Source organism: Primulina huaijiensis, chromosome 12 (assembly GCF_012295235.1).
Source record: "Primulina huaijiensis isolate GDHJ02 chromosome 12, ASM1229523v2, whole genome shotgun sequence".
Lineage (NCBI taxonomy): Eukaryota > Viridiplantae > Streptophyta > Magnoliopsida > Lamiales > Gesneriaceae > Primulina > Primulina huaijiensis.
Genome location: NC_133317.1, coordinates 2,793,496 through 2,817,222, shown reverse-complemented (window position 1 = coordinate 2,817,222; position 23,727 = coordinate 2,793,496). Strand labels below are relative to the sequence as shown.

Below are 23,727 nucleotides of genomic sequence, written 5' to 3'. Positions count from 1 at the left end.
TAGACTTTATATATATATAACAATAAGGGAAGACAGAGAAAAAAGAGCAGATATGCGTGACAAATACTTGTTCATTTGTCGTCAAAAGATGTGTGCTAGTTAAGAGAATTCGGCACGGGTCGGTGTGATGTCTGTGTGTGTGTGTCCAATGTATATGAACGAACTTAATAATTACTATTAATGTTTCGATGTGGACGATGCGTGTTTATAAACTTTTCTATTTTTATTTTATTCTATTGGAGTTTAATCAATTTTTTGGTAATTATTTTTATTTATATTAAAATAAAAATCATATCATAATTATAAAAACTAAAAATTGATATTAATATATTATTGTAATTTTGGAGATTATTGGTCATACCATGAGACCAATTGTCAGTCTCATGGTTGAGTTTTTTTTATGATATTAAGACTCACAATCGTTATTTTTTAATGCGCACTAGATATACTTGATGAAATTGCAGTAGCATGAAAATCATGTTTGCCAGATAAATTAGACAGGATAAGTTAAATTTGTCCGAGAAAATATTGACTGAGATAATCAAATTTTTCACTATTGACCAAACATTCCTACTATTTGCATGATGGACATTAATTTGTGGACCTTGGGCGTGAAAAATAAAGATTAAGATTTTTTCGAGAATGAATTATTTGATTGTGAGAATAGTAATCGAATCTACCACAAATTTTTTTTTATTTGTCTTTTACGGACGTGGCCAGACATTATTAAATTCTTGGAAATTGAAATTGCGTAGTAAAATTACGTTGGTGCGTGGTTCGAAAGAAGTACGTTAAGTATTCATTAACATTCAAAACACATTTTATTTCAACTGCTATTATTTTTAAATTGTAAAGTACTTTATCGATGTTGAAAAATTATTTAAAAATGTGTTAAATATTTGTGTTGAAAATGTGAATGTTGAATGTTGAAAATTAGGTAAAATTAGGTGTTGAATGTTGAAAATTAGTGTGTGATGATGTAGGTAATGATGTATTTTATTTTTGGATTATTTGTAAAAATTTTCTATAAATAGATCTCTCATTTGTGAAGAAAATCACAATTGAGTTGAGAGAAAAATATTATAAAGTGTGTAGTGTGATAATTTTGAGAGTTTGAGATTTTTACTTTTTTACCGTAAATTTTTACTTTTTCACAACACGTTATCAGCACGAAGCTCTAAAAGTCCTCCATATTTTTCCAAGCTCCGAACAGAAGAAAAAGGTAACAAAAGTAATAATATTTATTTTACTGTTATTTATTTATTGTTTATATATGTAATATATAATATAATGTTATTGTTAGAAATAATAAAAATAATTTTTTCAAAAACTTGTTATAAATCCTGGGAGGATGTTAAGACGACATCCCACACTCCCGGTAAGGGATACGACAAGTATAAAAGCCTATAAGGTTTTTTAAACAAAATAACTTATGACACCTAATTATAATAATGTGATATGATATACATAATTATTTAAATATGACTAATATTATATACACCATATTATTACCATAAAATTATACAAATACATACATTTATTTTCTTATACACCAACGGTAATAAACGGTAACAAAACGGCTAGTTTTTGCTCTATAAATACAATCTCACAAATACATTCAATCACTCCAACTTTCTCTTCTTCTCTAAAAATTATTCTTCATCAAATTTTCGAAGAAAAAAAGAAGATGGCTTTCACGAGGTTATTTTTAATTATTTTGGTTATCATACTCACCAGTCTTGTATTTATCGGAGAATATCCTCCTCGTGTGTTTTCTTTATTTTTACGAATACTTGTACTTGTTGTTTATCCATTACTTTGTATTGCAATATTCATTAACTAATAAAATGCATCGTAATTTTTAGTACCACCATGGCAAACTTGGCAAAGCTCGAATTCATCGCTCTTGATATTACTGGGAAAAACTATATGCCATGGACTCTTGATGTAGAAATGCATCTTGAGTCATTGGGTCTAAGCGAGACCATTAAAGAAAATGGTATATCTTCATCACAAGAAAAAGCAAAAGCTATAATATTTTTACGACGACACCTTGATGAAGGTTTAAAATGTGAATATCTCATCGAAAAAGATCCCATGGCTCTGTGGAAAGGATTAAAAGAGAGATTTGAACATATAAGGGAAGTTATACTTCCGACCGCCCGTGATGAATGGAATATGTTAAGATTCCAAGACTTTAAAAAAGTCAGTGATTACAATTCAGCGATGTATAGAATAATCTCGCAGTTAAAATTTTGTGGACATGAGGTTACAGAATCGGAAATGCTTGAAAAAACATTTTCCACGTTTCACGCATCAAATATAACACTACAGCAACAATATAGAGTGCGTGGATTTGCGAGATATTCTGAACTCATCGCCTGTCTTCTTGTGGCGGAAAAGAACAACGAGCTATTAATGAGAAATCATCAGTCCCGACCCACTGGATCAACAGCATTTCCAGAAGTAAATGCTGTAAGTAAAAATGAATTTAAACCTGGAAACCAAAATCAAATTCAAAGACAAGGTTTTGGTCGAGGTCGAGGTCGAGGTCGAGGTCGTGGACGTGGACGTGGACGAGGAAGTGGTCGTGGTCGTGGACGCGGCCGTGGTTTTGAAAATAATCGAGATAGTTATTTCTATAACTCATCTCAAAATAACGTCCCAAACCATCCACAGAAAAGGCATCAAGAAAACATGAGTGTTAATGAAAATCACTCGAAAAGATTTGAAAGTTCTTGTTTCAGATGCGGTACTCCAGGACATTGGTCTCGTATTTGTCGAGCCCCTGAGCATCTTTGCAAACTTTATAAAGAATCGATAAAGGGGAAAGAAAAGGAGACCAACTTCACTGAGCGAAGTGACCGTTTGAGTGATTCAACTCATTTTGATGCTGCTGATTTTATGAATGATTTCTCTGGAAATGATCAATATGTTGGTGGGATAGAAATGAACAATATTGATGCTGCAGATTTTCTCAATGATTTCTCTGAAAATGAACAATATAGTGGTAGAATATAAATGTACAATAATTTATTTTTCATGTATTTATATGATAATGTTTTATTGTACAATTATGATATGTGTTATATTTAAATATGTATTGTCATTAATTTTTTTTCATTGCATATTTTTTGAAGTTCAAATATGGAAAATGCTATGAGCAAAGCTGAAGTTTGCATACCCGATAGTGGTACAACGCACACTATCCTCCGAGATAAAAGATATTTCTTGGAACTAAAACCAACAAAAACAACGGTGAATACAATATCAGGTCCTGTAGACTTGATTAAAGGATGTGGTAAAGCACAATTTTTGTTACCTAATGGTACAAAATTTTTGATCAATGATGCTTTATATTCACCACAATCGAAAAGAAATTTGTTGAGTTTTAATGATATATATTCCCATGGGTATGATACTCAAACAATGAATGAAGGGAATGAGAAATATATGTGTCTTACCACATATAAATCAGGAAAGAAATATGTGATTGAAAAACTACCAATGCTCCCTACTGGATTGCATTATACACATATACGTCCCATTGAATCAAACATGGTAATTGATAATTCTTCAATATTAACCAATTGGCATGATCGATTAGGACATCCTGGTTCAACAATGATGCGAAGAATTATAGAAAATACACATGGTCATCCATTGAAAGACCAGAAGATCTTTCAGAATAATAAGTTTCAATGTAAAGCATGTTCTCTTGGAAAACTTATTATAAGACCATCACCAGCCAAAATCCAAACTGAATCACCAATGTTTCTTGAACGTATTCAGGGTGATATTTGTGGACCAATCCATCCACCATGTGGACCATTCAGATACTTTATGGTATTGATTGATGCCTCCAGCAGATGGTCACATGTATGTTTATTGTCAACTCGAAATGTTGCATTTGCAAGATTACTTGCTCAAATAATAAAATTGAGGAATCAATTTCCCGATTATACAATCAAGAAAATTAGACTTGATAATGCTGGTGAATTTACTTCCCAGACTTTCAATGATTATTGTATGTCTATGGGAATCATTGTTGAGCATCCTGTTGCTCATGTACATACTCAAAATGGATTGGCTGAATCATTGATTAAACGTCTGCAAATGATTGCTAGACCAATGATTATGAAAACAAAGCTCCCTATTTCTATATGGGGACATGCAATTTTACATGCTGCTTCATTAATTCGCATCAGACCAAGTGCATATCATAAATACTCCCCATTGCAGCTTGCATTTGGTAAAGAACCAGACATTTCTCATCTGAGAATTTTTGGATGTATGGTGTATGTGCCTATTGCACCACCTCAACGAAAGAAAATGGGACCTCAAAGAAAGATTGGAATTTATATTGGTTATGATAGTCCATCGATCATTCGATATCTTGAACCACAGACAGGCGACGTGTTCACAGCACGTTTTGCTGATTGTCATTTTAATGAGGAAATCTTCCCAATGTTAGGGGGAGAACAGAAACATACCGAAAAAGAAATTACATGGTATGTATCATCATTGTTACATCTGGATCCAAGAACAAAACAATGTGAAAAAGATGTACAGCAAATTGTGCACTTGCAAAGAATAGCAAATCAAATACCAGATGCATTTGCAGACACAAAAGGGGTAACTAAATCATATATACATGCTGCAAATGCCCCTGCTCGAATTGAAATTCCGAAGAAACAAATTGAAGATAGTCATGATGTCATTAAACGCCTGAAGCGTGGAAGGCCAGTTGGTTCCAAGGATAAAAATCCTCGAAAAAGAAAATTCATAGAGAAACACAATGATCACAAAATAGAGAATGATGTTCCTGAAGAAACACATAATGATCACAAAATAGAGAATGATGTTCCTGAAGAAACACATGATGATGAAAATGTTTTGTCAGAACCACAAACTGACGAGAATCATGAAATCTCTATCAATTATATTAATACTGGAAAAATATGGAACCGAAAAGATATAGAAGAAATTGATGATATATTTTCTTATAATGTGGCAATCGACATCATAAATGATAATGAAGATCATGAACCAAAATCTTTTGGTGAATGTAAAAATCGGCAGGATTGGATAAAATGGAAAGATGCCATCCAGGTTGAATTGGATTCGCTAAATAAACGTAATGTTTTTGGACCTATAGTCCTTACACCTGAAGGTGTAAAACCTGTTGGATACAAATGGGTTTTTATTCGAAAGCGAAATGAGAAAAATGAAATAGTAAGATATAAAGCTCGACTTGTTGCACAAGGTTTTTCTCAAAGGCCTGGAATTGATTATGAAGAAACGTATTCTCCTGTGATGGATGCAATTACGTTTCGGTATTTGATTAGCTTGGCAGTATCTGAAAATTTAGAAATGCGTCTTATGGATGTTGTTACAGCCTACTTATATGGATCACTTGATAGTAATATATATATGAAAATCCCTGAAGGATTTAAGATGCCTGAAGCACAAAGTTCAAAACCCAGAGAATGTTATTCTGTGAAATTACTAAGATCATTATATGGGTTGAAGCAATCCGGCAGAATGTGGTATAATAGGCTAAGTGATCACTTGATGAAAAAGGGATATGTAAATAATTCAATATGCCCTTGTGTTTTCATTAAGAAAACAACATCCGGATGCGTAATTATTGCTGTATATGTTGATGATTTAAACATCATTGGAACAAATAAGGAAATTCAAGAAGTTGTGTCATACTTGAAAGAAGAATTTGAAATGAAGGATCTTGGAAAAACCAAGTATTGTCTGGGTTTACAAATTGAACAAAAAGAATGTGGAATATTTGTTCACCAGACAAATTATACAGAAAAGATCCTTAAACGTTTTAATATGGACAAATCAAATCCTTTAAGTACTCCAATGGTTGTTAGATCATTAAACATAGAAAAGGATCCATTCCGTCCATGTGAAGATGATGAAGATATTCTTGGTCCAGAAGTACCATATCTAAGTGCTATCGGTGCCCTTATGTATCTTACAAATTGTACAAGGCCTGATATATCTTTTGCCGTAAATTTATTGGCAAGATTTAGCACATATCCAACAAAGAGACATTGGAACGGAATTAAACATATATTCCGTTATCTACGAGGAACGACAGACTTGGGACTTTTGTATTCAAAAGATGCTAATCCAAGTATAATTGGTTATGCCGATGCTGGATACTTATCTGATCCACACAAAGCACGTTCTCAAACTGGATATGTATTTACTCGTGGAGGCACTGCAATTTCTTGGCGTTCACAGAAACAAACACTTGTAACAACTTCATCAAATCATGCCGAGATTATTGCACTACATGAAGCAAGCCGTGAATGTGTGTGGTTAAAATCAATGACTCAACATATCCAAATCTCATGCGGATTATCATTCGACGAGAAGCCTGTGATACTATATGAAGATAATGCTGCATGTGTTGCTCAAATGAAAGAAGGATACATAAAAAGCGACAGAACTAAACATATTCCTCCTAAGTTCTTCGCATTCACCAAGGAGCTTGAGAAGAATAAATGTATTGATGTTCGTCACATTCAATCAAGTGAAAACTCATCAGATCTCTTCACAAAGGCACTTCCTACGACAATATTCAGAAAGCACATATATAATATTGGGATGCGCAATCTACGAAATTTGTGAAGAATTGTTCGTGTCAACATGAGGGGGAGTTTACGTGACTGCACTCTTTTTCCCTTACTATGGTTTTTATCCCAATGGGTTTTTCCTAGTAAGGTTTTTAACGAGGCAGTATAAAAACACGTAATGTATACAATCATTATGATCATCATCACAAGGGGGAGTGTTGAAAAATTATTTAAAAATGTGTTAAATATTTGTGTTGAAAATGTGAATGTTGAATGTTGAAAATTAGGTAAAATTAGGTGTTGAATATTGAAAATTAGTGTGTGATGATGTAGGTAATGATGTATTTTATTTTTGGATTATTTGTAAAAATTTTCTATAAATAGATCTCTCATTTGTGAAGAAAATCACAATTGAGTTGAGAGAAAAATATTATAAAGTGTGTAGTGTGATAATTTTGAGAGTTTGAGATTTTTACTTTTTTACCGTAAATTTTTACTTTTTCACAACAATAGATAATGTTATTCAAATTTTATTAAAAAAAATGGAAAAGCGTACGTAATCCATACCTCTATTATATATTATATTACTAAAATTGATATGCGTAAAATAACTAACTTTAATAAATATATACTATATGGTTTAAATAAATCAAAAATAATATATTTTATTTAATAAATAATGACACTAAAAATATTTTCGTAAATTTATATCTTACCATATACAAATAAAATATTTATCGATATATACTTTTAATTTTTTTTAATAAATTATATTTGTTATGTATATTTGATGATATGAGTTTATCAGTAATCTTTATATCTATATATCTTCATCTCATTTTTTTTCTCCAATTTCTTCCTACTTAATGTCAAATCTCGTATTTTTTAAAATCTATTATAGTTTTTTTGAATAATTAAATTATATGAACACGTAGAAACTACATGCGAATGATTGCTATTATAATATTAAAATAGCCTCTGAGGGTCACGGGACAAACTACGATCACATGAGTTTTTTTTGTGTATTAATATTACCCCTCGTCTTAGTTCTTAAACTTTTCATCGTGGAGAACAAACACCAAATTACTAATAAAAATAAAACAAATTGTGAGCCTTGAAAATATACAATTTGTGTTTTTTTGTAACACTTAAACACAAAATTTATATAAATTAATGCTGATGTGATCGTTTATTGCTCGAAAATAATGGGTTTATATATATAATCCAGATGTGGATAAGATTTTACTCATATTTTTTTAATTCCCTATTTTTTATTATATAATTTATTATCAAAATTATCTGTACACTAATGTAATTTAGATTAAATATTTCCATTTGTTTTATATTATTAAACTTATTTGTATTTATATAATTCCATTAAATATCTAATAACATAAAATCTATCGATTTAATTTTAAAATAAATAAATATTTTCTATTACCTGAAATGTTTTGTACGACAAAACAAGATACTAGTACTACTTAATAATGTTGTCTTCAGCTAATTCAACAAAAAATATATACATAGAATTTCCCAAATAGACTCTGAACTTTATATATATAGGTAACATCGTAGAGATTCTTAGCCCAAAATTGTTTAACACTGAAAAGACCATAAGCATTTAGTTGTGTCGCCTAACTTTATTGAATTTGCCGTCTGCTAATTTTGGCATCAAAAAATGTATTTGAGACGGTGAAAATGGGTCGTTAGCTTAGCCAATAAATTTTCAAATATTCACAGAATGTTGAGATATTTATGAACAATACAATACTTTTCCATCACAGCTTACTATTGTTTTTGCCCCCCTCCAATTGCTGCTAGTAGAATATCAGATAAAGTTCTAATTCAAAATTAGTAACGATTTGATTTAAAATATTCGTAGTCTGTATTTAGATGAAAGAATTTCAATTAAAGAGGGGAATTTGGTTTAGGATATGATTTCAAGAATATATTTGAAATTATTCAAAATCAATCTGAATTGACATTGTGTTTAGCTCTGAACTTGAAATTAATTCTAAAAATCTTTTACAATCAAATGGATTTGAAAGCACGATATGAAATTCAATGATTTATAATAACTAATTTCAAATGCGCTCAACGAAAATGATGCGACAGGACGACGGGGCTGATTGTAAGCATCCGAGGGATTTGACTCGAGCTTCTTGCAGTAGAAGAAAAGAAATTGTGGGGATCTGGGGAACCCAAACAAGCACGGCCCAAGAGCCCTATCCTTGGGTGGCGAACGACATAAACATATACAAAAACGTTGTTGAAATTTGAAACAAATATAACCAATCTCTATTTCACCCATATATAATGTCAGAAATATGAAACCAATACCGAGAGTGGCTTTTTAAGAGGTACGCTGTTGTCTTGTATGCTCACCTGCTTACCTTGTAACTTGTAAGCACACGAGGGTGTACAATGGCTAAACAGGCGGAAACATCTATTCATCAACGAAACACTCACCAATATGACCACCACTTGGTTCACTTCTCCGTTGTGGCCAGTATATCTCCTATTTGCTAGGAACACTGTCTCTCTAACGCAAGCCAGGGAACACCACGCAAATCTGTGTGTTCAATCCTAAATTTCTAGCATTATCAGTTCAATTCAGTTAAATCATGCTTCCTCGCTAGCTCATACAATGTTACCTCAAGATAACATCAAACCAAAGCAATCATCTAACAGCTGCAGAAAACCTACTTCACAGTAGCCACAGATTTTTCGCAGATATAACCAGTGATATTCTCTAGAAAATGACATTAGAACTCTATCTATACCATAAGTCCATAATTGATAGAAAGAAATTTCCTGCTTGATTGCACAGCAAAAACTATGGTAAAGTGGAAGTGCTGGAAATGAGTTTTATTAAAAGGTAACCCACAAGATTCATCACCAAAGTTACTCAAAATCTGTGGCAAATCGAAAAGTAGAGCGCTTTAACAAAAGTTCAAACCGGCATACCATCAATCACTAGAATATCAGTGCGACAGAAATATGAACCTAGAATCAAAACAGGAATTTTTCATACAAAATTGAAAGGTTAATCACCACATTAGGGCATTCAGCAAAGGAAAGACTAGCTAAATAAAAAGACACAACAGCCATCTCTTAATTTGTTACAAAAATCTTAGCATAACAAAACTCATATAAAGACTAAAATCATTAAAAACCATGTTTCATTTTCTCAATCAAGAAACCCAACCATAGGAATCTTTTCATTAGTTGCAAGAACGAAAACAGAGGGTACATGATTCTCTCAATCGCCCTTCCTCCGGAAGGAACAACCCTCGGTGAGCCTAGCTCGCCCTCCGGTGGGTTGGCACAACACCGTCTGGCAGTTACCGCAGACCACAACCGTTTGTGAATGGCTAAACACGGTGGTTCTGTAAAAACACACCGAGAAAAAAATCACACTAGGTGAAAACTTTCAACTCAAACATAATCTGGAAATGGGAAATTCAAGCATAAAGATTGGAGAAAGCAAAAAATAAATACTCAACAGTTGACACAAAATCACAGTAAGAGAAAAATCAAACCTTTCATTCATCAAATTAAACCGATATGGAAATCTGAGACTTAGGTAAACAAGATTGGAAACGGATGACTTACATATTAAAGCAACCTTGACACTTCACATCCTACAATTGAAAAATAAATAATTTTAAAAATCATAAATACGGGAGATTGAAAACAATGTAGAGGTTAAATAGGGTACCATAAAGAATGAATTTGGCGATTGGACGAGACGTTTCAACTTATGCTTCCTCTTCTCAAGCTCAGCAGGCGGATTCAGCAAATCGATATCGTTTGAAAGAACCTGCCATAGCCACATAAATCGATCGATCACAAAAAAAAAAATCAATCAACTGCAAACGAAACAATTGAAAATAAAGATACAATCCAGTCATGCAGCAAATCACCATTTTTATCTTGAAGATGAGGAGCAAGCGAAGAGTCGTGGAGGCAAATGGAAAAGAATCACTTTAGGGTATCATCGAACCTATATTATATATATCTGTTGGGCCTGAAGGCACACTGCCCATTTTATGAATTTGAAGGTCTAATGGCCCAATAAAAAGTAACAATGGCCCAAACTGCAAATCAAAATGTTTAGACTGTTTTAATAGGTCATTGTCAATTTTAAAAAATATTTGAATAGTTCTTTAATTGTATATGTGGAGGGGGTATTTTTTTTTAATCTCGATAAACTCTTTTTTTAAGAAAATGATCTATTCAAATGTATTTGAGAAAGTTATTTTCTTAAAAAAAGAGTTGATCGAAGTTATTTAACCAGATTCCCTTTGTGGAAGAGGAGACGAAGCAAAAAAAAATTACATAAATATTTTTACAAAATTAAGTAGCATGCAAAATTGTTCTAAAACCGTTGGATCTGCCCCCAAAACGTTGGAGATGGCCCCATAATTACTTTATTAGATCCGTTATCTTTTGAACCATTCAGAAACGGAATAAGGTAAAAAAAAAGTGAAATAAACAATAAATTCGTCAATAAACCATAAACATCGTACATAAACAATAATCTATGGTTCGGCCAGAAAACAAACTTCAATCAATAATCGGCAAACATAGTAAACCCATCGACAAAACAAGTAAGAAAAATCTAAGGAAACAAGATTTGTTCGATGAATCAATTAGTATTAATATCAAGTAAATTCACTATAACCCAGAAATCCACAATAATCAACCATTAAGAAGACATGAAAATGTAAAACATATGACCAAACAAACAAAACCCAAACAAATCCACGAACAAACATCTTACAACCAAAAATCTCGAACCCATGAATAATCTTAAACAAATAACTTGAATTAAACAAACACCTTCTAATAATCTAAAACCCTTATATAAAATAAATAGGCTAATATGTCGATTTCAAAACTATTGCACATTTCGGTCTTTTAACGTATGTTGTGAGTCCACGTGTAATATATGCAATTTTTTGTCGCATATGACTTGATGAAAATGTCATTCCTTGTCAATAAATTTATTTATTATTCATTCTTCTTTCTCACAGCTTTACTGAGATCGTGAGTTTAGAGTAACCTCAACAATAGAGTAATGTTATAATGTTTAACCCTAAAAAAAGAAGAAATATATTTGGAAATTGATGCTTTAAAAATTAATACATGGTAGATAAAATAAATTTCACAAAATCTGAAGGGTAAAAGTGGCAAAGGACAATTTGAAACCATAAAGGCAGGAAGCACGCTGCCCCCAAACACCCCTCTATTGCTTTGAAATAGAGTCAGTCACTCTCAGTTGTCTTCTATCACTCATCCTTTTCTTATTGTTTCCTTCCAATTATTATTACACAAATCCCAACTTTCCTTCTCTTCCGATCTGCAATTCATTATCCATTTCAACTTGCAAGCTCCGGTTTCAGTTTTTTTTTTGCTGTTTTTCTCCTTTCTTTTAGGTTGATTGGCCTCCAATTTCAGGTACGAATTCAGGTTAGTTCACAGATGCAATACTTTGGTCACATTTTTTGTTGTAGATTACTTGGTTTTGTTGCTTAGCTACTGTGATTTCATCCCGATTTATGATCCGATTCACATTTCTGATTTCCTTTTTCGATTAGCATGCTTTCAATCACGGCCATTTTTTCCCCAATCAGATCGTTGATGCTCAGATTTTATAATTTTTGTGTTGTTTTTTTTTTACACTGGATTTTGTTGCTTAGTTGTTGTATTACTGTTCAGATTTGTACTCTCTTGATTTGATTTACTGACTGAAATGTGATCGTACGAATTCATGTATGGACCTTCACATGCTCGAATCACGATTACGTTGGTTTATGGGGAATTTGGATTTCGTTGGGTTGATTTTGAGTTTGTTGCATATTTACATAGAAATCAGTAGGAGCCTTCCACCCACCTGCAATAACAACCTTAACACCTGCAATATCCTGATTCAAAGAGGGTAGGTATGGCAAATGAGGTGAAGAAGTCAGATTTGCCATGGCAAATGAGGTGAAGAAGTCAGATTTGCCAAGGTGGAATTGCGATATTTGCCTGGAGAATTCTGTTTGGCTTGCAGAAAATGTCCACGGTACGCATCCAAGCAAAGCTTTCATCATCTTTTTAATTTTTTTTTAATTAAATTTTTTGCAATTTTCACTCATCCAGAGATGGATCCTTCCCCAGACCCCAACACCTGAACTGGGTCGGACATACCATGCAATCCTTGGGATAGTTAAAGAGCCAATTAATTAATTTGATAAATGATCATTTTTTTAAGTACTATTTTGTTTTATATGAACGAGTCACATAAAGAGATTCTTCGCCCTGTTCAGAAAAATAGGTTGTAAAAAAATAATGGGAATGCCTCATAATCAGAACTCGTAAGGCAGATCCTAAACGGTTTCCTTGTTGCAGTTGTAGATCAGAGGGTCAGCGAAATGCTATTGTTGACTGAACACGATGAAGAACTTTCGTCGGAGATGGCTGACAATCAGTTGAAGCAGCCTGAGTTAATTGCTCATATCAAGGAAATCTCCCTCAGGCACCATTTGCTTGCTGACCGCTATGCAAAGTTTACTGAAATATTGCATGATCATGACCAGTATGGTTCCCATCAATGTATCTACTTGATTACACCAGTTAAGGATCAGCGAATGCAAAAATTTGAAGGCCAATGTGCTGATTCTGATTTGTCGTTAAGCTCTGGTGGTGAAATTTCTGTTGTATCTCCAAACGAAGGCTCAAAATCTTCATCGTTGTCGTCTGATTCTGATTCAGAATCATTTAACTCGTCTCCTAATGAGATCTTGAGTTCAGTTCCTTCTGGCAAAATGGTGAAACATAAATCTGTAACTAAGACCAGGAAGGAATATGCAGCAAACAGCAAAGAAATCAGAGAACGCCCAGAAATCGAAATGCTACTGAAGCAAATCTCGGAGTATCAACAAGAGGTAAAGTTCTCTGACAACAAACTTCTGTTATTAGAAGAAGAAATTGTCAACTTGAAGAGCGAACTGCAGAAGAACGAACCCATCGCTGCCATAATGTGTGATTTGGAAGCTAAGCTCCTGTCAGCTAAGAATCGGATTAAGTTTTACGAGGCTCAAAGTGAAATGGAAAACACAAAGGCTTTGAAACTTCAAAGGGAAATAACCCATTTGGAAGCCGAGTTAGAGTCAGAGAAAAGGCAAGTTATGGACTTGCAGGATGAGTGATGCAAACACGGGTGATCGAGCGCCAAGGAAAGCATGGGATCCTTTGGAGTTGCCAGAGGGACCGATCACGAGAGGACGACTGAAGAAGTTTAAGGAGGCACTGCAGGGACGTCTACACGGGGTCCGTGTACTTTGCGGTTTTGCGAGATTTTATTCATTTTTTAGAGTTTTATTTTTTTTGGAGACTAGATATTGTTATCTTTTTTATATTAAAACATGATATGGACGAAAATCAACACAAGTATTCACATTATTATTATTGAGTTTATCAACTTTGAGTTTTCCTCTCAAACTTTTTCAAAGCTTTGCTTTGTAATCAAAATCAAACTTATTAATGTTTTAACTTTGTGGCGTTTGTCTATCGTTCTTGTGCGGATTGTCAAGGGCTTGTTCTTTGAAGGTTCGTTATAATTTCGGTTGTTTATTTTCCGTGATTATTTGTTGCTAAACTTTTCATAGTTTAGAGGTGAAAATCACACACACACTTGATTCAAAAGATCGGGACAACACATCGATCCTTGCTCGTTATTGAATAGAGGGCGCGATTCGATTTTAATCGTGTTTGCTATTTATTCGTACGAGGATTCTTATCATTTGGTATCAGAGCTTTTGGTTAATTGAATTCAAGTAAGGTCATTTGGCAGGTGCAAGCCCAGGCTTTACTCCCCGGGCAACCAGACGTCCGGGCTCTTATATAAGCCCCCGGTAGGCATTCTAACCGGGCCACCTCGATATGAGCATCGCACTCGAGTACACTAGCAGAATAGTATGTGGGCGATTGTCCTATCTCTGACAATAATCCAAGTGGTTGACAAAGTCAGACATGCGGGATGTGACTAGTGTATGATTTGACATGTCAGAATGTAGGTAGCACGCAGAACGAGGTCATCATCACATCTCCTACTATAAATACCAGGTTTCATCTTCACATATACAATTCATTTTATTGCCTACACTCTTACACCAATATCACAACCATCACTTGGTTACTTTGGTATTTTGTTGAGTCATTCACTGACTTAAGCATCGGAGTGGCCACGCCGGACTCCCCTCCGACTCTCATTCACGAGTTCATCTCCTTGTGTGCAGGTTACAGCTGAAGCCATATTACAGATATATATCTCCTTGCTCTTATTCCCTTCATTATCTTGATAGCAGATCCGTTGGAGCTCCTTACCCAGCTCGTCCATTTCACCCGGATCGCATCACAGAGTATACAAAATAGTTATTTGAACGTGATCTTGAGATTCAAAAATTCAATGCTGAACTGCAAAACACATTTGGAAATTTTGCTATTGAGAAATCCAAACTAGAGTCTCGTATTTCTCATTTGTCAGAACTCCTGACCTTCCATGATGCAAAAACCGAAGAGTTGCAGATGCAATGTATATCATTATTAGAAGAGATCAAGAAATGCAAAGCTGAGGTAATAGAGAAGGAAAAATTGCAAGAAGAACAGGAAATCAATAGGCAAGTTGATATTGAGCGTGTGAAGGCTGAGGTATTCAGCAAAAATTTATTAATAGACACATTGGAGAAAGATCTTGACATGTTGAAACTGAAATGCGACATGCTTATGTCTGATAAAGATGGGCTCAATGCCAAGTTACATGCACTAAGTGCTTACCTAAGTTTTCGCGGCAACGAAATTCAATTATTGGAGTCCAATGTGCATCGCCTCCAATCTGAGAACGCAAGGCTATATGCAGATTCTGAAACAGCGAAAAAGCTAAAATCAGAACTTGAATCAAGAATCGAGGAGTTGCAGAAAGAGGTGGGACAGCAGAGAATCTTGATCGCAGATGGAGCCGAGGAGAAAAGGGAGGCCATAAGGCAGCTGTGCTTTGCAATAGAGCACTATAGATGTGAGTATAAAGAACTCGCAAGTGTGTTGATCAGGTGCAGGAGGCCTACAGTTTGATATCTACCTCATGAAGTTCAAAAGATTTCAGCCTCAGATAATCTTCATGCCTGAATGTTCGTCTGTTTTGTTCTCGTTCCCTGTTTTTAATTGTAAATTCTTCTATGTTGCAATTTAGTTATGCACCCTATTTTGAATGTTAATGCTGCCATTGCTTATCCGTTGCATATTTTTGTGTATTAAGGCATGGACAAAGTTGTGGAAATATTTATATATTAAGCTTCTTTTCGTTGAGTTCATACATAGTTTTGATTCTTCAACCGTTCAATTTCAATTCATTGTGTTTGCCTTATTGGGACCATGCCAGGAATTATGCTGCTATCAAAGATTCTTAGTCAGTTACCAGGTCTGTTCCCCAAAGCCAACAATTATATCCAGCTCTCGCGAGAACTGAGAGATATTGATGTTTCGAGATGAAATGACTTTTACAATCTCTGTCATACACAAATGTATATGTAACGTAGTTCACAACAAACACGACATTTGCACCCCCAAAATGTTATTAACCACTCCTGTCCTTTTTCTTTTTCTACCAATAAGCAGGCTGTTATTGCTGCTGAACAAAGATTAATGGATGGCGCTACATAACAGTAGTTTGGAATGCAGCAGGACAATAATACTTCAGAACTGACAAATTTAGTTCAGTCTTTTTTTTTTCTGCGTGAGGGGATCGACGCTGAAGTTTGTTGTGTAAATATTTATGTTCTTTTGCATTATTTGCTAGACCTGTAGGAAACCATACTATTTTTAGTGCACTCAAATGGAGTAGACCAAACATGAGGAAAACACATTTGAGTCCAGACATTTAATAATCTTTGCTGTTTTATATTATTTTTTATTCAAGAAATCGATAATCGGCACAACTCTAGCAGTTAAACATTGGCCAGTTAACTGACATGCCTGAGAATCTTTGATTTGAAAGCTTATTTGTTCATGAAAAATTTATATATTTTATTAAAAACATATGAAATTTATTTATTTATTTTGATAGCCTACCCCTAAGTTTCGGACATTAATGACTTTTAGTCTTCTACAGCATCATATCAGTTCTAAACATCTATTAGACCCCTATAAAATAAAGACCACATAAAAAATAAACAAATAAAGACCAGAACGAATGATGCAAATAAGCTCTCCCTATTGCGTTCACTATCTGGCACCATACTTTACAAGAAGTTGGATCAAAACTTCCAGCGATTATTGCAGTTTACGCACGTTACGAATGTGGTCATGGGCTCATCAGCACTCCTCGTCTGCAACTGGTAGTAAGTAGTCTCCTTCTTCTTGCACCTACCACAGGTGAACTCATTCGTGCTCGCCTTTGGAGGCCCTCCACGCTGACTGTTAAACAATGCTTTCTCTTTTATTTTTTCATTCTGAATTTGCCTTGCGTCACTAGCCATATCCTCTGGCGTCAATTCAGTAATGGCATGAGGTTCGATATCCCCAAGCAAGACTTTTCTACGAAAATCTGGGTTCTGTGGATCCTTAATGTTGAAAATAATGGACCGGTATTTGAACTTCTGGGCACCAGTTGATTTGCCCCATTTCTCAAACATTGCAGTCTCCACTAGAACAGCAACTCGGTAAGGGTCACATGCAACTGCCTTTTCTCTGAATTCATCATCAACTTCACCAGAAACTTTGCACAAAGCCTCTGCAAGAATTTCTCGGAGTTTGTCCCTTGTTGAATCTTTGCAGTAAACAAGAGAAGAAAGCTTTGGCGGGCCAACCGGGTTTGATGCCTGTTTCCGTATTTCAGAACTTGTTTTCTCTTTAACTTTCAGGTTAACCTGCATGTGTTCTCCAGCTGCATTCTTTGTACTCTGGACAAGTTCATTTTTTTCACTTTTAAGGCTAGCTGTAATTTCTGACTTCACTAGTTTGTCAGAATTTGGTGCGCCAGAGTAACTATCAACCATCACATGTTTGTTCATGGATTTTTGCTCTATTTTAATAGAGTTTGTTCTCTGAATCTTCTTGTGCTCGTTAGTTTCGGCACCAGCGGAAGGTTCAGCTTTCACAGATTTGTCATTGCTAATACTCCCATTATTGGTTTTCATTGTTTCCTTAACAATTATACCCTTCCAAATTTCAACCACATCAGAAGCCAAAGATTTGATCTTGTCGCTTTTATGTTTTGTCAGTTGGCGGAGACGTTTGCCGACCTGAAAAAAAAAATAGAAAGAAAAGAAAAATAAATAATTGGATCATCTTATAAAACTAGTATTCATCTGTAATATAAATGGTGTGTACACGAGAATAATATTTACAAAAGAGAATCCAATTCCCTCTTCAATAATCATCAGCACATAAATGATGCAAAAACAAGAACACCACTTGCAAAAGCGAAACCAATTCACTTTTCAAGAGATACAAAATAATATGTTATCTAAAATGATAAAACCATCTTTACACCAAGAAATTTAAAAAGTAAACCCTTAATTTCCAACAATCTTGAGCACAGCCATAACAATGATTCTTGAAACATGTCATTGGCATCTCAATGTTCAATCCAAGATTCCCCTCATTTGTTCTCTACCGCCCTCAGCAGCCCATCATGGTCCCTTGCTACCTGATGGTTCCACTCCACTAAACCGATCCTTTTCCTCCTCCATTAAATCGACATTTACTGTTTCAGTACTTTATGTTAAAATTATGGATCTAGAGAAACTAGAGTGCACCATGTGGAGGGGAGTCTTAGAGAAACTAGAGTCCACTCCACTAAACAGATCCTTTTCCTTCTCCATTAGATCTACGCAAACATGTATTAGTAAGTGGCACCCTGTGGAGGAGGGGAGTCTTGCACCCACAACCTGGAGTGGTGGTAACTGAATCATGGCTCGCCAAAATGGTTGCGAAGGAAGACGTGGAAGCTACTATTTAAGTTCCACTGACATTCACATAACGGTCGCTATCGATGGTTTTTAAGAAAAATAAATAACTAATTCAGGAAATCTGAAAATTTTGGAAAAACCCTTCCCGCATTAATGAAAAATTGGTGATTTCCATTCAAAATACGCAATTACAATACTTCATCCTTTCTAACTTTTTTGTCCTGGATCTTATAAGATGACTTCGTGGTACTAAGTCTTCAAATACCGACTCGTCGTGAAAAGGAAATTTATACGTTACCTGCTGAGACACATAACGATTAACGGTATTAGAAAAAAAGATTACGTCCACATTTGGAAACAAACTTCCCATTCCTAATTACCTGAAGAAACTTAAATGATTGGAATAGATACTTTCTAAAATCCGTACAACGGATTGATCAAAATTGACTAACACGGTATGTCCCCTTGAATACAACTAAATAAACCTTCCAAGTTTGTAGATTTGAGATAGCAAAACAGTTATCCTGCATATTTGATGCTCCGGCAATTAATCGACAAGAACAAAGAGTTAAAAAGATAATAAACCAATACCAAGGGAAGGAAAAACACCTGTGTTGATACAAGTACTTGATAATTGACAGGGAACTTCTTGAGCCTTTTTATCGCATCAACACACCGATCCACTTCTCCCGGTGAATTATCTGCCATATCCGCGGCTCTCTTTGCTGACTCAAAAAGCTCAATCAGCTCATTCTCCATTATTCCTCAATCTCTGTCTACAGTTCTGCATGCAAAACATAACAGATGCTTAAGTCATTCCTCTGAAAATATGCAAGAAAAAGACAATCTTTACTCAACAATTGCTGAAAAATCCAAACTTGGTTCTCGAAATATCAAATCACATAACCCGAAATAAAACCAAAAAAAAAAAAAAAAAAAAACAAAAAAAAAAAAAAAAACAGATCTTGAAGGAAGAAAGTGTCACTTCTGACGGATATGAATAAAGTTTAACATGCAAGAGGATATAGGCCTTAGTTTCAATAATTTCACTCAATTCCTGTAAACTGAAGCTTAAACAATATAATTTAACATCAAACATAAAAACCAAATATTTAACCAAATTAAAGATCCAGCATGAGAATTCAACACAACTTATCATTCAAAACAGGAAAAATGTAAACGAAAACTGAAAACCGGCATGAGAAATCAAATCTAGAAGCATAAAATAAGGTAGAAAACATGAATTCTCAAATTTTGATCCGGAAAAAAACAGATCTTCACAAGAATTACATGTAAAAACAAACGGTAACACCTGAAAACAATAATGGGAAACTGAAATCAAACCTCAAAAGACTAATCAACCACACGCAGCATCAGCTTGGCCTCCAAATCCTAGTTTCCGTGTGGAGACTGCAGTCTGTTTTGTCGTGTGTATTGTATTTGTTATCTTATATTATTTATATTTCTGCATATTCTGGGGAGATGTACAAAAGCGAGAGGTTGTCGCGGCACGTGTGTTGTTCAGTCGACGGTGCAGATTGATTGATGAATATCCTTCATCGACGGCTGACAAAACAGGCGCGTGTGACTGAATATCCTTCGTTACTAGAGGTTTTTATTAGAAAAATATATGGGACGTTTTACTTTTATTTTTTACGAATATTTATTCCATCCAAAAATTTAGTATCCGATTATTTTATATATTTAACATTATTATAAATTTTAATAACTCATTTCACTGAAATAAAATTGTTTGTAACCTTAAAAAACATGATTTTTCATTAATTATTAAATAAAAACATTTTTTGCATTTTCCTTAATCTAAAATTTTGCATTAGCTTCTTCTTAATTTGATGAAAATCTCAACGTTGGTCATAGTAATCTTGTTTATTTAAAAGTGTTTATGACATTTAGTAAATAAATAGAATATCCTTGGATAATCTGGCCCCAATAACTTTTTATATAAAAAAAAGATATGTGTGTCATTCAATTAAAAGTATTCTTGATATTTTATTAAAAAAATAGCATTAAACTTAATTTTTTTTATCAAACACTATAGATTAAAAAAAATTCAGTTTTTCATTTTTATTTCAAGCTCTACTCACTTTTGAGTTTTTTCACTTATTCATCATCCATAAATTTATTCATTTTTCTAAATATTGATCGGCTATACAATTTACCCACTTTTTCTTGAGTAGATCAGGAGAATGATTAACTCGATTCATACTTATAATAAAAAATTTATTTTTTACAACTTTGAACTAAAATTATTCCGATATTATTTTTTTTCTTTTTTTTCGAGTTACGAGTTTATATAAAATAGCGTTCAAATTTTGGATTGAATACAATCATCATTGGCAATCGACAAGTTGAAGAATATTTTTTTTAATATTCAAAATTTATAAGTAAATAAATTGCACCATGAATTATGGATATTTAAGTACATATATTCGACAGTATTTGTTTGTATGTAATATAATTCACCAATATCTATTATCTATCTTTGATTAAATCACTAGCTTCTTCCGTAGTCCCAAAGTCCCACTTATGATCATCAAGGGAGGAGAAGATAAGATCCATGCTATTGCTTCTGCTGATACCAGAATTAAACATCGCATCGGCCATATCCGCCACCTGCTGAAACTCGTGGAACTGCCCGCGACCGCCGCTGCTTCCAGCCTCCACTCCGCCGGAGCTAGCAGGAACACCTCCAAGGTGTCGGAAGATATTCGTGGAGAGAAACTGAGTCGTGGCCATCAGTGATGTAGGAAAAGGTGGCAGTGGCGGCGACTGTGCGGTGGTGGAGGGTGGGAACTGAACCGGCGCTGCGTCGGAGGCGGAGGGCACGCGGCAGATGTGGTTGTTTCGATATGTAACCTCGAATACAAAGGGCTCGTTGTCGAGTCGTTGGACTTGCTTCTTGGCGGGGCAATTGCGTAGTTTCTGTTGTGTGCATATGTAGTAACTCCTGCAATTAAATTTTCTTTTAAAAAAGATAAATAATTCATTTAAGTACTAAAAAATATTGAGACAAACTGAAAAATGAATATCACAGATTAATTGCATGATTTTTATATGAAAAATAATTAGTTGGTGTGTTCCATAAAGAACCGTTTTAATTTCATTATTTATAAAAATAAAGGAATGTTGTTTTTTGATAACTTTTTTTACCAATAAATATAGAAAAGCATTTGAATGATGTTAGGAAGATATCTATCACGACTAATCATGGAAAATTATATAATTTTTGTCGTGCAAGTGTGTGTGTGTGTTTTTTTTTTTTTTTTTTTTTGCTATTTGTTGTTACGTCAGCGTCAATCGAGAAAATGTAATAAACGTAATATTTTAATATCATAAATAAATATAATTATAAGTAAATGGGGGTAATTATAATTATACCTCGGATAGGCGTGTCCCAAGATTTCTTTTTGACCGTATTTCTTCCATTTAAAACCATCTTCAGGCGGAGTTTCGTTGTTACCCATTTGAGGAGCAGCTACCTTTTTCACTACTTTGTCAACTTCATTCTTCCTGTGGTTTAATTAATTAACTCAAGTATTTAATTAGGAAGAAAAACCAAAGTCTTAGTTAGAGTTTTATTATTTGATAAAATGTTCTTTCAATGTGGGATTGCATGCATGTCTGCTACTTATAATAATATGTATGCATTAAATTGTTCATATGTAATATTTCATGTTTTCCAATTTATAAATTCATGTCACCTTATTATTATATATAAATTATCTAAATACGAGTCCAAACATTTTGCATTATTTAATTTGGGAGAGACGATAAATATTTATTTACTCGATCCAAAAGAGCAAACGAAGCTCAAATGTTTAATAAATTTCATGTCAGCTTTGAGCTTGGAAAGCCAAGATTCAGTTTATAAAACGTGAAAATGATGAAAAATCACAATGTAAAGTTCTATTTTTTCGGAATACCAAAATACATATATTTGGTCTTTTTGCGTAAAACAATTTTCATGATGGTTTCATGCAGAAACAAAACACGCAAGAAGAAAAGTTCAATGAAGAAGGGATAAATCTAAAAAGTTCCAGACAGTAAAGTTGAAACATAGCATTTGACATTTATATATATATATTGAATAACATAAAATACTATAATAAATTACTGTAGTTTTGCTAGATAAATAAATCAAAGATGAGATGAAACTATGTTATTCATTTCATATTTTGGAAAAATTAAGGTTGCTCACCTCCTCCCCTGTGTCTGAGAAGAGGAAGCTGAGCTGAAATCCAGTGGAGTCTGTCCGCCAATTCCTCCGCTCGAACCACCCATTATATCCCCTCCAATTACGCCGCTCATTTCACCGAACATCATGAACTCCAAGCACAGCTGCCGCTGCCGCCGTTGATCATGAAGCGGCATTCCTTTCATTTCACCGCTCTCCGGCACGTCATCGACGTGTCTAATATACGCGCTTCCAACTCCTGCGATTGCTCGAGCATCAAGCGAATCCATTGCATGCTCTCGAATCCCCCCTCCAATCCCGATTCCATGCAGCTCTTGAACACCCATTTGCCCCACAGAAAGCACTGTTTCTCTCACGTTTCTGAATACAGAAACTATTTCTTCGCATGATTTCACCAGAATATCTGGTTGGTTTGCTAGATTTGGCAAGTTATGTTCAAGAATTTTAGCCAAATTACACCCATGTAAAATCATTGTTTCTAAGAAATTCTCCATCTCCAGTACTTTGTTTTTCTCGCTTAGTTTTTCTGTATTTGGATTTGGAAAACATATTTGCGATCGAATGTATAAATAATATGAGAGGGAAAACGGGTTCATGATCATGCAGTATGTTTCTGGGTTACTGCCTATGGAAATTAAACTAAATATTCAAAGTATTTACATGTATTCAATACGCAAGAAGCTTAAGAAATAATGACTCGGTCATGGTCGTTATTTCTTGGGCCATTTTCGTCTTCCTTTCAAGGAGTCAACGAGAAGACTTGGCTTCAACAGTGTACCGGGATATTTCAATTTTAGCATCGTATGTGGATTATTTTCCATTTTCAGGCATTTAAAATTTTAAATTACAATTTTAGTCTAGTAAATATGCTTATTCTCATTTTTAGTGTTTTTTTTTAATTGCGCGTTGATGTGGTGCCGAAATTTGATAAGAGGACATAAAAAATTACTGA

At 34.2% G+C, this 23,727-nt stretch overlaps 5 protein-coding genes across 9 annotated transcripts; 2 read left to right on the top strand and 3 right to left on the bottom strand.

The window, feature by feature from the left end:
• Positions 1-9,603: 9,603 nt before the first annotated feature.
• Positions 9,604-10,637, bottom strand: LOC140989503 (small ribosomal subunit protein eS27y). Its single transcript, XM_073458708.1, has 4 exons — positions 10,529-10,637; positions 10,324-10,425; positions 10,218-10,246; positions 9,604-9,991 (listed from the first exon to the last, which is right to left on the bottom strand). Exons 1-4 carry the CDS (start codon positions 10,529-10,531, stop codon positions 9,865-9,867), a joined length of 261 nt encoding a protein of 86 aa, XP_073314809.1. The 5' UTR covers positions 10,532-10,637; the 3' UTR covers positions 9,604-9,864.
• Positions 10,638-11,896: 1,259 nt separating this feature from the next.
• On the top strand, positions 11,897-15,085 carry LOC140989576 (uncharacterized). Of its 4 annotated transcripts, XR_012177511.1 has the most exons (4): positions 11,897-12,077; positions 12,477-12,675; positions 13,002-14,717; positions 14,891-15,085. XR_012177511.1 is itself a non-coding variant. In XM_073458844.1 (3 exons), the coding sequence occupies exons 2-3, from the start codon at positions 12,585-12,587 to the stop codon at positions 13,799-13,801; spliced, it is 891 nt and encodes a 296-aa protein (XP_073314945.1). In that variant the 5' UTR covers positions 11,897-12,065; positions 12,544-12,584; the 3' UTR covers positions 13,802-15,040. The 4 variants fall into 4 exon arrangements, 3 of the variants coding, with proteins under 3 accessions (XP_073314945.1, XP_073314943.1, XP_073314942.1); XM_073458844.1 differs by having other exon boundaries at positions 11,897-12,065; positions 12,544-12,675; positions 13,002-15,040; XM_073458842.1 differs by having other exon boundaries at positions 11,897-12,065; positions 13,002-15,040.
• A 94-nt stretch (positions 15,086-15,179) lies between these two features.
• On the top strand, positions 15,180-16,139 carry LOC140990099 (uncharacterized). The gene is made up of 2 exons (XM_073459677.1): positions 15,180-15,687; positions 16,030-16,139. The coding sequence occupies exons 1-2, from the start codon at positions 15,180-15,182 to the stop codon at positions 16,137-16,139; spliced, it is 618 nt and encodes a 205-aa protein (XP_073315778.1).
• A 687-nt stretch (positions 16,140-16,826) lies between these two features.
• On the bottom strand, positions 16,827-20,004 carry LOC140989337 (transcription elongation factor TFIIS-like). 2 transcript variants are annotated; one of them, XM_073458537.1, is made up of 3 exons: positions 19,904-20,004; positions 19,169-19,343; positions 16,827-17,890 (listed from the first exon to the last, which is right to left on the bottom strand). In XM_073458537.1, the coding sequence occupies exons 2-3, from the start codon at positions 19,316-19,318 to the stop codon at positions 16,904-16,906; spliced, it is 1,137 nt and encodes a 378-aa protein (XP_073314638.1). In that variant the 5' UTR covers positions 19,319-19,343; positions 19,904-20,004; the 3' UTR covers positions 16,827-16,903. The 2 variants fall into 2 exon arrangements, with proteins under 2 accessions (XP_073314638.1, XP_073314639.1); XM_073458538.1 differs by having other exon boundaries at positions 19,169-19,380; positions 19,904-19,995.
• Positions 20,005-20,986: 982 nt separating this feature from the next.
• On the bottom strand, positions 20,987-23,288 carry LOC140989217 (WRKY transcription factor 55-like). Its single transcript, XM_073458360.1, has 3 exons — positions 22,779-23,288; positions 21,959-22,090; positions 20,987-21,527 (listed from the first exon to the last, which is right to left on the bottom strand). Exons 1-3 carry the CDS (start codon positions 23,267-23,269, stop codon positions 21,053-21,055), a joined length of 1,098 nt encoding a protein of 365 aa, XP_073314461.1. The 5' UTR covers positions 23,270-23,288; the 3' UTR covers positions 20,987-21,052.
• Between the last annotated feature and the right edge of the window lie 439 nt (positions 23,289-23,727).